The following is a 12,751-nucleotide window of genomic DNA, read 5'->3' on the forward strand; positions in this document are numbered from 1 at the left end:
CTGGTGTCCTGCAACTTTTAGAAGTGCCTCTGCTGCACCACACCTGAATAGAATAATTAGGTCATTAGCAAGGCTCTGGAGAACTGAGGAGGTAATTAAGCCATTTGATTGAGGTGTTTTGTACCTGTGGCACATCTAAAAACTGCAGACCAGCGGCCCTTCAGGACTGGAGTTTGACACCCCTGTGCTACACCATGCTGCAATTTGATAGGTAATTGTATATGTCAACTAACATTACAATAAATATTAATGAGTATTTGTTAGCATGTCCTTATTAATTTAACGGCGAGTGTACAGGTGGACTGTACGGTTTGTTCTCAGATCTATAACCAGTACTCTATTTAATATTTCAATGTCTTTCACTTGCCAAATGTTTATAATCATTCTAATCAGCACCTTCCACACTCTTATTTATGTTTTTCAGCAGTTTAACCCAAACTGACAAAGACTGCAGCAAAACGGTCAAGAAGTGGCTTCATTACACACCAGAATGAGAGGAAGACATCACAAGGAATCAAAGTAATGCCAACCAGAGTCTAACTGGGGTTACCACAACTTGTACTATTTCCCTGGTTCATACAGTACAAAGCTTAACCTCAAGGACGATGTTCTTCATGGACAGTAGACTGTTGTTCTGACAGTCAAAAAGGAGTCAAATGTCTTTAAAGATCTATCCCTCTTAAATAAAATATTAATGCCATGTTGTTTTTTTAAGTTTATGATGTGAGTAAAAAGTCATAAATCTTAAAAATAAGGATAAGCCTTTAATGTCAAACAAGAAGTTGTACTGACCTCTTTTGTGAAACTATTATCAGAGATTGTGTTGTTGGCTAAAGCTTCCTGGGTCATTCTCTCTTGCAGAACATTGTTGATGGAGTTGATGAAGCTGGACTTTCCTGCACCGACTGGTCCATGGAGTAAAACTCTGATGGCTTCGACTTTTTCATTTTGAGGTTGAAAATTCTTCACATACTGCAGAAGTTCCTGTTTATTTCTGTTAAGATGTGAAAATAAAGATTACAACTTAAGTGATATATTTTATAGATTAAAAACACAATAGTGGAAGGTATTCACATTGAATTTAAATGATAAATATATAAAAGGAACTAAAAATGTTAAAACCTGCATTCACACCAGGGTCCTTGTGAACTGAAAATGTGTGTACATTATATAACACATGTCCACCGTTTCTTCTATTACGCATAAACAATCTAGCCTTTTTGCTCTCAAATTATGGAGCCCTGTCATATTTTCACCAAAGAGTTAAGAATATATGAACACATTTTCACTGAGGTTCTTGAAATGTTTGTATATGTGCAATTTTAAATTGACATTTGTGACTGTATACAAAATGGACCGGGGTATATTTAATAATTTATTGCAAGGGAATGGAATACTCTTGCAAGGTAACGTAAAAGAATTTTCCCATGTCCCTTAGGGGGCTCTGTAGGAAATTGGTTTCTGTTAAATAAAATTAAATATTTTCTTTACATTTTTAGCCCTCAAAAAATTTAATCTCATGTATGATTTGCATTTCATTTTATGAACATGCAGTAGAACACCCTATTTTCATGGGCAACATTATAAAATGTAAAAGATTATGACCCCTGAACACATCAAAGTGTCTCAGAAATTTCCTGCTGGCAAATATTTTAGTCACATAGACACATTTCCTTATAGTAGGATATCGGTATAGTCTAGAAAATGCTTTAAGCCATTGGTTATTTAAGCAGATATCCAACTACTTACATTCAACTGCCAGTTATGAATTCACATTACACAGGGAAGTGTGACTAGAGCCAACCTCCAATGAACAGTCACAATAGTGGAGGTAGTGAGGCTCAAAGCATTAGATTAGACATTTGATGAGGCATTTTTTCTTTATCAGCCAACATTAAGGTAAGTCACCTTGAACGAGTCACGTATCAGGTCTTGTGAAGTTATTTTTACAAAACCACAGAGAAAATGGCAGAGGACCGAGGGCCTGATCTAAAAAGATTCCAAATAAGGAGCATTAATTGTCCAAAAAATGAATGTTTCAAACAAATGCATCCCCCTTTGACGGGGGAAAAACTCTAGGGCAAAGGACAGTTCTAAGTATTTGTTTTACCTTCAATGTCCCTTTGCCTATGTGATGGGTTTTCTATTCACTGGTGGCTATTAATATTCATTTTTACTTGTTAACAAGGCACAATATTCATATTTAATCATGATGTTGGTGTTTTTTGTTTTGGTTGTATTGCACAAAGATGGTCAGCAGTGCAGATGCACTAATATGTCCTATAACTTCTGGTACATGTAGTAAATAAAAATAATTAGCGTAACATTTTTTGGGATTTAGACTGAGGTTACCCAGACATGACTTTGTTGTGATGTTAGATTTATTAGGTGGTCCTGCTGCTCAAAATTGGCATTGCTGGAATATTATTGGCCATTTATTATTATTATTCTCATTATTATTACAAATATTTGACCAGCAGTGTCATCTATGCCGCCTCCGAGTCACAGTTACCGCAGACATTTTAGAATGACAATTTGCACCTGCTTTTCAGATGTGCTAAAAAAAAACACCTACAATCTGATTCAGGTGGCATTGTGGGTGATACGTTATACGTCTTTTTGAGCCAGATGAAAAATGATGAGGGGCACAAAATGGATATGAGTGAAAAAGTTGTCAGACGCATTTGCACTTGCAAAAAGTGAGTACTAGTTAATTAGTAGATTGTGGAAATCTGAATTATGTCTTGATCTGGACTGCACAGTGGCGCAGGTGGTAGCATTGTTGCCTTGCAGCAAGAAAGTCCTGGGTTCGATTTCCTCGTGATCTCCCCTGTGTGGTGGGTTCTCTCCAGCTTCCTCCCACCTTCCTAAAGCATGACTGTCACGTTAATTGGTCTGTATTAATTCTCCTTAGGAGTGAGTGTGTGTGTGCATGGTTGTTTGTCCTGTCTGTCTCTGTGTTGCCCTGCAATGGACTGGTGATTTGTCCAGGGTGTACCCCGCCTCTTGCCCGTTGAAAGCTGGAGATGGGCACCAGCACACATTGCAACCCCAGTGGAATAAAGGTGTAAGAAAATAGATGGATCTCTTGATCTCATATGTCAGGCTGTGTAGCTACCCCAGGTCCGCTGTTTTGATGACTGAAGTTCCTTCAGGGTGTTCTCCTCCCCTGTGGTGAAGATTGGCTTTCCCTGGTTCCATTTGAATGCTTTGGGTGGCCCTTCAGGCCTGTTTATTAGGATCTAGGCTGAGGAGGTGTATTTTATCAGGCCATCATTATGATTCAAATAGAGTTATGAAGGATGGTTGTTTTTGGTTGCTAGAGTTGTAGAAGAAAAAGGTGTATTGGAATGCTGGGTATGTAATTTTGGGGATGATGTGTGGTTATGGTTTCATTCATCATAGTGAGATTTTGTTTTTGGATAAAGTCAAGTCTTTCTGAGACATTAATAAGGGGTATGTAGATGTCTGTGTAAGGGGAAAGTGGCCAAGGCTGTTAAATAAATTGCTCCAGTGGTAAAAAGTGAAAGAAGAGACTGTGGAAGAGCAATAGGCACACTGGCAACATGCTGATGTACTGAAATATATTCACTCACCCCCATGTTACTTCTCTCCATGGAGTTGTTAAAACTGTGATGGGGAAATTAGAACAAAATCTAAAATATGTCTTGCAATAGTAAGCAGAATTTGTTATTTATATTGTATGTGATTAAATACGTAGGTACAGATAGTCAAGCAATCAAATGGTTAATTTAATAATACATTATTAAGACCAAAAAACATAAAAAGCCTTAATAAATAAGTTCTACTTACGTTTAGCCGGTAGAGGAGCTAAACACAGCAAAACATATTAAGTTTAATTAGGCCAAAATCTGTTACTTAAAAAGTGATACAAATATTTGTATGTTTTTATGTTATATTTATAATTGGGGTTGTTAAATATATGAATTGCAGTATATTAAAGCAGTATTTGAAACAAATTGAACCTGTCAGTGAAAAGATGAGTGCATTTTTGTGTGCGAGTGAAAAGAAAGTACTCACAGGAACCATGTTGAGGTTCTAAATGACAAAACAGAATAAATCACAAAAATCTTGTCATGAAGATAAATTTTCAGTTCCAATTCAAATCATGCTTCCATTACTACAATCTATTTATAGGCTTCATTTTTTTAGGCTGAAATCACAAGACTTCTGGAAAACATTCAATAAGAAAATAAACTTCCTCTTCATGTGCAAAGCTGCTGCAGAAATGATGCAAATATGACTCAAATGATGCATCTCCTAAGTAAAACTTAATCCTTCAACTGCTACCTGCTTAATTATGTAACTCATTGTTGGGACTCGTAAAACATAAAAATTTCATGACATTGCCTAACATTTATTATAAACAAAATAAAATGAGATGGTTATGTCACCGAAGAGGCATGACACAGCAAGAAACTTAATATCGTCCCATTGATATTAATTATGAATGACATTTTTACAAAACGAGCACATAGATATCTTTACATCACATAGATGTAATGTCTTTAGCTGACATCACAAGACTTTGTATTTAACAAAATACTTGTCATGTTCTTAGTGTCAAACCTAGCAATAGTTAGATCCTATAAAGTTGATTAATTGTTTAGCTGTAAATTCATTTAAAAGCTGAAAGTAAGTGAAAGTATCTATTACCAGCGTCTCAATGGAACAAGTTTGTAATACTTACCAGGTGATGAAGAGCGATTCCCCATGATTGGAAAAAATCTGCTATGAGAGAAAGAATGAAGAGTTTTCACTGCATCCTCTATTTTTCTATTTGATTTGCATTTTTTTGATTACAACTATTTTGAAGCTATGTTATTTATTTTTATTCATAAGAATAGAAAATTACTTGTTTGTAGCAATTACTAATGCAAACCCCAACACATTATTAAAACATGGAGCAGTTTAAACAATTCAGTTGAATTTATGAGCCACTGCAGTTGTAGAGCAGATCTTTTATTTGCTGAGCCTACCTGAAGAGGTGATATGCTGCAGGGGTGGAGAACTGCCACAGTGATGATCAAAAGAAAATCTCAAGCTATTTGTAGGGTTTTTTTCTTTTACTTTTAGTTTCAATAGATTATCTGATTTATTTTTGCACAGCATAACCTTACCACTACCACCTCTCTCTACCATCTAATGTAGCGGTTCTCAACGTGGGCGGTACCGCCCCCCAGGGGGCATTCAGAGGACAGCAGGGGGCGCTGGCGGACATTTTTTACAAAAGGGGGGCACTGGGATGCCTTTGGGGGGCGTTTGGTCGAAGGTAAACTTTACACCTTAAATGCACAACAATACCAGTTTAGACTTTGAGAAACTTAGTAAAACTGTATTGTGTCACATTAAACCATGCTTGGCTGCAACCGTATCGATGGCAGCTCTTCTTCTATTCAGTGTTTGTTAGCTTCTGTTAGCTTCTTGGTGCAGCTCCGTTCTCCTGCTACTGGTAGCTAAAATCACGATACCCTCACTGTGTATCCCTCTGAAAAATTAACCCATTTAAATAAAGAAATCCCTCCACGGGTGATACCACGAAAGAGATTGTTCATTTTATAGCGTTAACACCGGTGCTGTAAGTGGTCCGGTATGAAACGGAGGTGATAGAACAACGGTACCGCAGCACTTTTAAATTTCAATAATCAGAATGCAGAAATTGCAGAAATTGTTTCCGTTGTTTTAAAAGGTTTATGTCAGTCTGCCTTTTCCCCATCGATACGCTTCCCGACCGCCCTGCACCTTAGGGACTTAAAAAAAAAAAGACGCGCACATTGCGCAAAACTCTGAAACAGGAGAAGCGGGACATAAAACGGAGCGACGAACTAGATGTGAATTATGGCATAAAAACAGAGAATCCACGCTGAACAGTGAAAAAAATCAACACATGATGTGAAACACGTGACGATTAGGCGTCGCAGTAGGTGATGAGTGAAGATTACTGGTCAATAAATGATAAAATAAATGTAGCAACAGGAAAGAAACTAAAGTGGACATAGCAATAAACCGAGAGAGGATAATACTAACCAAATGAAACTAAGTGGAAATGAAGAACAAAATGCAAGAATAAACTAAGAAACYAAAGTAAATACAGAGGAATAAACTGGTATGGCAAGACCTTTWGAGCAATAATTAATACAGAGGACTGTATGGCAAGAATAAACAGACACTATTTCTACATAAAAGGTAAAATAATATTGTTGAAATGTCATGGGTTTGTTGAGACCATATCTAGTACTGAGAATAAATATATCTTACAGACCATAACAGTAAAGAACTGGTCACTTATTTATGTTTTTAATTAGATTTGATATATTTATTTCTTCAATATTATTTTTCATGTCAGTGTTAATGTCATGAGGCTGATGACTCCATGACACTTTCAATTTGACTCATTAGGATTTGATTAAGAACCAGATTTGTTCTTTATACAACTATTATTCTATAAATCAATAGGTCTACATAAAGATATAATCCATGTTTCTGTCTCATATTTGTATGGCATTAAAATGACCTGGAACTTTAGTTTTTCCACTGAAAGTTCTGGTTTGCACAATAAATGCCATGTGGGTGAAGTTTTATGGATGATACTCTGATGTCCCATTCTCCTGAAGGCAGCACAGAGCTGCACCACCAGAAACTGACAAACACTGAAGAGAAGAAGAGCTATGATTAATGTAGTTACAGTTCTATCCATGTTTTAATGCTGCAGAGCTCAGTCATTTTGCAAATAGTTCAAAGTTTAAACTGGCATTGCTCTACATCTTTTATCTGGTCATTTTGTGGAATATTTAACAACTAGAAAATGGAAAAGAATAAGAATATTTTTTCCACTCTGATTAGCTGCTGTTAGGCCTACAGATTTTAACTTGAATGTTCATTACATTTTTCGTAGACACCTGTGAAAATAATTTCTATTCCCATGGCTGTTTTGTTCTCTGGGAAATTATTTTTGATGATAAATACAGAAACAAGCATAAAACTCAAAACATCTTAAATAGTGATAGTAATATTAATGATAAAATAATGGTCAGTGCAAAGTAGCCTGCAAACGTTTTGGTGGGGGGCGATGAGGGACCTGAATAAAGGCTGGGGGGGCGCTGGGCCAAAAAAGGTTGAGAAACACTGATTTAATGTATGGAATAGGGTTTTTAGTATGGGTAATACTAAAAAAAACATGCAACTTGAAAAATTCACCATTACAGCCCACAATAAGTTTTTTTTACTACATATTTCTTCATCAAAAGATACGAAAATATCGATATTATAACCAATACTTAGAATTATTACAAGTATTAATTTTTCTAAAGCTTGAATTTAATAATCCTGGATTGTTAAGGGTTGAACCAGAAAAATAAATAGTGAAATTCGACCACAGCCCTTGCTGTATGAAATATTTTTATTGTTTGGAGTAGTTTAGCTTAGTCACGCACACAAACTAAAATCAGATAAGTCCTAACCAGGCTACACATAGTCATATGCACAGAAAACACAACTTTGAAACAGTCAGAGCTGTGGTGTAAAAATCAACTGTTACTGTTGAAGCTTCTTTTAAAGTACTTTTGAAGTATTTATTTTCTTCATCCAGGATTTATGACTGAAACATTGACGCCAAAGCCTGTACTATATTTGTGCTTTAGTTTAGAATAAAATGACTGAAGTTTATTCTTTTATTACACTGAAAAAAAGAAAACAGTTGAACTAACTTATTTGAATTTATTCTGTTGGTAAGTAATTGAATTAGGTTTATCCAACTTTATTTATTTATTGAGTAGATTTAACTTGACAAATTTAAATCAGTCCTACTCAAATAATTTTGTTTACTTCAAATATAGAAGTAAAATAATAAATGATCTTATTTTAAAGGGTTTATTGGCTCAGGCAGCCTTTCTTTGAGAGTAGGTAATGACAAAGGGGGAAGACATGGAGCAAAGATCATCGTGACAGGAATCGAACCTGCGATGGCTGCACGTAGGACTAAGGGCTCCTTATGTGGGTTGTGCTCTACTCCTGCGCCACCTCAGCACCCTAGTTGGTACAGGATCTGTCCCTGGTGAAGTTTGAGACATAATGTCAGCTGTAGACTAGGAACATGGCATTGAACTTAATTATTTCAAGTAAATTCAAAGCAAGAAGTTCCAGTAAGTTAATAATGTGTAACTTTTAAGTTAATTCAACAAAAAAAGTAAGATGTCATCACTAAACCAAAACAATTAAGTGAGATTAATGTAAATAAGTCAATAATCTGAACTACAGCCAAAATCACATTTTAGAGAGTAGCATTGCTCTTTAACTCCCTCTCCTGGGGTAAAAGAACATAGAAAGACAACAGAAAAAGGAGGATAAGGAGAGTAAAAGACAACACCCCAGAAGTCTGCTCTTACACCTGCATGAAGAGTGGGGGAAAAAAGCCTTAGAACAGGGGAACCACAGTGACAAACAACATATGTGACAATGCTATAACAACAGCATTGTCACTGAAAGGTACACAGCACAAATTAATACAAAATGTAGTATGAGGCAACCACAACCCAAGATTAGAGGCAGGTTTCCCAAGGAGACAGACTGTTCAAGGCCAAACCGGCTGCTGGTCAGAATATGATTTTTTTTAGCTCATAAATAAATGCATCAGTGCTGTTGTACAGCCACTTTGTCAGTTCATCCAACTGGATTAGTCTGTGATAGGTAATTTCCTAGAACCTACATAAAAGAACCACAGACAACGTATATGAATCTTAAAGCTTTTGCAAAAGAGAAGACTCTATCAACTGCTCCTCTGAGCCGTTCACAGAGCGTTCTGAAAATCTTTGGGTACAGCTTGTCTTTTATTATCAAACTTCAAAGAGGGAGGATAGACAGCAGAGGAAAAACAGCAGAGGTCGTAAAACAATTTAACATCTGACCTACGATCTGAGCCCGGTTCAAATCTCGGTCAAACTGTTTCACATGAAGATGAACAGGCAGCTGTGACCTCCAGGTTAGTTCATACACACACTAAAGAAGAGAACATTTTAAACTGACTAACATTAGACTGAATATGAACTAAAGTAACACCAAAATGATAATACCAAAAAATCTCTATCAGTTTGAGATTTTGAATACCGAGTGGCACTTCCCAATTTGAAACAAGAAATAAAGAGGAGCAAGTTAAATCACACAACATGCCAAAAAAGAAAGGATAAAAAAATGGGTGGGACTGAAAAACTTAAGGGGGAAAAATGAAAATCTTAGTGCAGGAACCAGCCGAATTAGTAGAAAATTTGTGGTGGAGGGGCAAAGGTCAGTGTCAACACGTGACCAAACAGAACGACTACAGCGGGTTAGCAAGCACTGTCAGTATCGCATCACAGACTTGGCACATGGTGTGTTTCTGTTTTTGGATATCTTCAGGGCACACAGAAAAATAAAGGTAGCCTATTTATGATTTATGTTAAAACAATGTATTGTATATGAGATTTACGTAGCCTGCCCTATGCTGTATTTGCACACTTATACTAACCATAATCAGAGTTTGAAATTAATTTAAAAATCATGAAACTGTGACAGCATTAAGTGGAGCTCATGAAAATTATTCAGCTTTTAAGTTATCCCACCCAAAACTAAGCTGCTCAACAATGCCACCCAGGGACTTTCTAGAGAATATAAACTTTTTTTGAAAGGCTTACAAGCTGGCATTTGTACAAATAATTATGTATCGGACAGGATTTCTGATTTGGAAAACAATTTATTTAATTCTAGATTTAATATATATATATTTTTAATCTTCCTATAAAGGAAAAAGGAAAAAGAAAAAAAAAGCAGGAGCTGAGGTCATTGGTAGGCCAATGGTAATGTAAGGCATCTGCCAAAGCACAGCAAAAATAATTTAAAAAAACTTTAAGGTACCAGACACATAGTGAGACAACCTAAACTAAGGAATCATGGCACACATGACTGCCAAAAAACTAGTACCACCAGTGGATCTCAGCAAGTGGAAAAGAAACAACACAATTAATGGAGGCCACAAACTCCAAAATAAATGTAACAAAAAAGGAAAACAAATGAGCAGATTACAGATTACAAAATAATTGTAATACCAAATAACTGTCTAAATTATATACAAAGACAATTCACTGAAAATTAAATGGGCTGTAGAGAAACAAAATAAGAAAACTAAAGGAAACACTGAGTAAAAACCAGTTATGTGACTAATTAATCACGCCACAGATGCCATGCCCAAACCGTCAAATTTGCTTCTGAGGTATTAAAAATATGTCTGTAATCGGTCTGTTGACATGCAGGAATCCTTTCCTGTCGGGTAAGCAAATTTCCTGTAAACCACATGGTTTGTCCCAAAGTGAAAGCATTCTCTACCAGACGCTTGATCATCGCCTTATTTTCAGCTGCTGCAGCACCAACAGCGAAGGTAGGAGACAAGATTTTTCAGTCATTCTGGGCTGTGTTGATTTTTTGCAATTAAAAAGAAAAAGACTTTATGTGAAAAATTTAGCTGATCAAAGAAGCTTTGGTTTGCTTTCGAACTTCACACTTAAGTAGTAATCTAAAAGGTTAAACTTTTGCTGTTACCATCTACAATGTAATTTTCAGACCCATTTATGAATAAAAATTTATGCCTTATTGAAGTCACATAAAACCGTTTAATTTATCTATTTATTTTTGCTTAATTATCCTCGGAGTAGTAGTTTAGTACCCCCTCTTGCCCGCTTCCTGAAACACATGATGGTTTTTACCGATGGAAACAACTTCTGACTTTGGGTTTATTAGATTGTCTCGGTGCTTTAAATGCCCGGTTGCTACAGGGAAGGAAGAGAATGCGCAGCCTCAGTTGGTTCTTCTGCGCTGGGTAACGGCATCGTGACTTGTTTCACCCTCGGCTTTTCTTTCACCGCTGCAGACAGGATAGTGGTTGGAGGTGAACATAGAGAAGTTACTGCTGTAGAACCTCAGCAGCTAAAAAAAAAAAAAAAAAAAAAGGTTTGGCCAATAGCATAAACAGCTTCAATCTAGAATGTCATTTTATCTGTAGCATAAAATACTGTGCCAACAATTTGGGCCGCAGCTGGTATGGAAAGCCAAACCTGCTTAAATATTACGCAGGTTTGGCTCAAACCTGCGTAATAGGTTTGAGTCAGGTTGTATAGCATACATTGCTATAAATCGAAATTAGATCTCCAAAATAAGATTTACACATGTCAACATTTTAAAACTTGACATGTATTTATCTAATAAATCAATCAATCTTTGTCTTCATAAATACAATAAATATTACTTTTGTTAAATTATTTGAAATTTAATGAATAATTTTGCTTCATGGGTGTGTGCAAAATATATCATTTGTATGTTTTCTCTCTCCAAATTACAAATCTAATCTCATAATTGTTAACACTAGCGTAGTAGAAGTGGCATTAGCCCCTCTGAGCTATTTTGATCTTTAAAGCAGTCTGAGGCAGAGTTGCTGTGGAGGTTAACCAGTCAAACATTATGGTTTATTAAGTGAAACATAGCAGCAGTTTCAATTTATGTACCTCAGAACACTTGATTAATCAGCTACCATATATTCTATGGTGCTTTTAACAAATAGTCTCAGATAAACAGCAACCCCTCAGAAGCAATTTTGTACCACCAGGTAAGATATAGGCTACTATTGCATTGCATTTACTCCAACTGATGATGATGATATTGGATTGACGTGATTCCATATTAGATTCTTGATGACCATGGATTATTGTTATTCAGCCCAATATGCCGTGAGTTGTAAAGTGTTTTAAAATCTTATTCCCTTTGAGCAAACACTCCTCCAAAGATGCCTGCATGGCCTTGGTTGCGCCCTTCCTTGAGGGTGTGTCTGTGCAAGGTTTTCCCCAGAAAATTTGCAAAGTCAGTTGGTCAGGAAGTCAGGATGGACCACCATGCTGTTATGGATTCTGTGTTGTCCTCTATCTCTTTTATCCTCTATTATCTGCTTACATGCATACACTTTATGGGGGGATTTTTCTGCCATAATCCAAGAGAACACATTTTCAATGTGAGACCAGGATTTCAGGTGTTTTGTTCTCAAAACTTTTAATACTCTTGCTTACATATTCATTTTGAAAGCAGGACTTCATGGCTTTCTTCTCAAAACTTGCAACGCTTCTACTCAAAACTTCTCCTCTTGCTCACACTAAGTTTTTACTACTGTGAGCTAATAAAAACTATCAATATAACTATATTAATCAATACATTATATAGTATATTATATATTAATACAACTATGTTAATATAATTATAACTATTTAATTAGTCTCTGCTCAGACTCTCCTTGCTGAAAAAACATAGAACTGCCATAGTTGCCTAGCGACCTCTCAGCCAATAGAATGAAAGCGTTGTGTTTGGGTGTGTTTGTTTTATTCTAGTGGGTGTGCCTGTGTGGCTACAATCGATAGTAGTAGAAGCCTCAGCACTGCCAGATATTTTTCTTCATATTGACGGACAGTTGACGTGAGAGCTCAGGGGATAACGTTTCACAAGTAAGAGTGAAATCTTCCACATTAAAATCCAATTAAATATGTTTATAAACAAACAAATGTATTTATGTTTCTGGTTACAATGTAAAAATATATATATATGGAAAAGTTCAATGAATATGAATACTGTTACCAGCCACTGCACTTCTAAAAGCACTTGGATGGATGGATGGATGGATGGATGGATGGATGGATGGATGGATGGATGGATGGATGGATGGATG

The 12,751-nt window shown here is 36.2% G+C and overlaps 1 protein-coding gene across 1 annotated transcript in view; it reads right to left on the minus strand.

Moving 5' to 3' along the window:
- The window catches only part of LOC103460646 (interferon-induced protein 44-like), a 25,245-nt gene that overhangs the window by 8,255 nt on the left and 4,239 nt on the right, over positions 1 to 12,751 (minus strand). Inside the window, exon 2 of the mRNA XM_008402912.1 lies at positions 793 to 994. Within this exon, the coding sequence (XP_008401134.1) occupies positions 793 to 994 (202 nt within the window). The remainder of the gene's footprint in view (positions 1 to 792; positions 995 to 12,751) is intronic.

This window comes from Poecilia reticulata, unplaced genomic scaffold (assembly GCF_000633615.1).
Source record: "Poecilia reticulata strain Guanapo unplaced genomic scaffold, Guppy_female_1.0+MT scaffold_269, whole genome shotgun sequence".
NCBI classification, from domain to species: domain Eukaryota; kingdom Metazoa; phylum Chordata; class Actinopteri; order Cyprinodontiformes; family Poeciliidae; genus Poecilia; species Poecilia reticulata.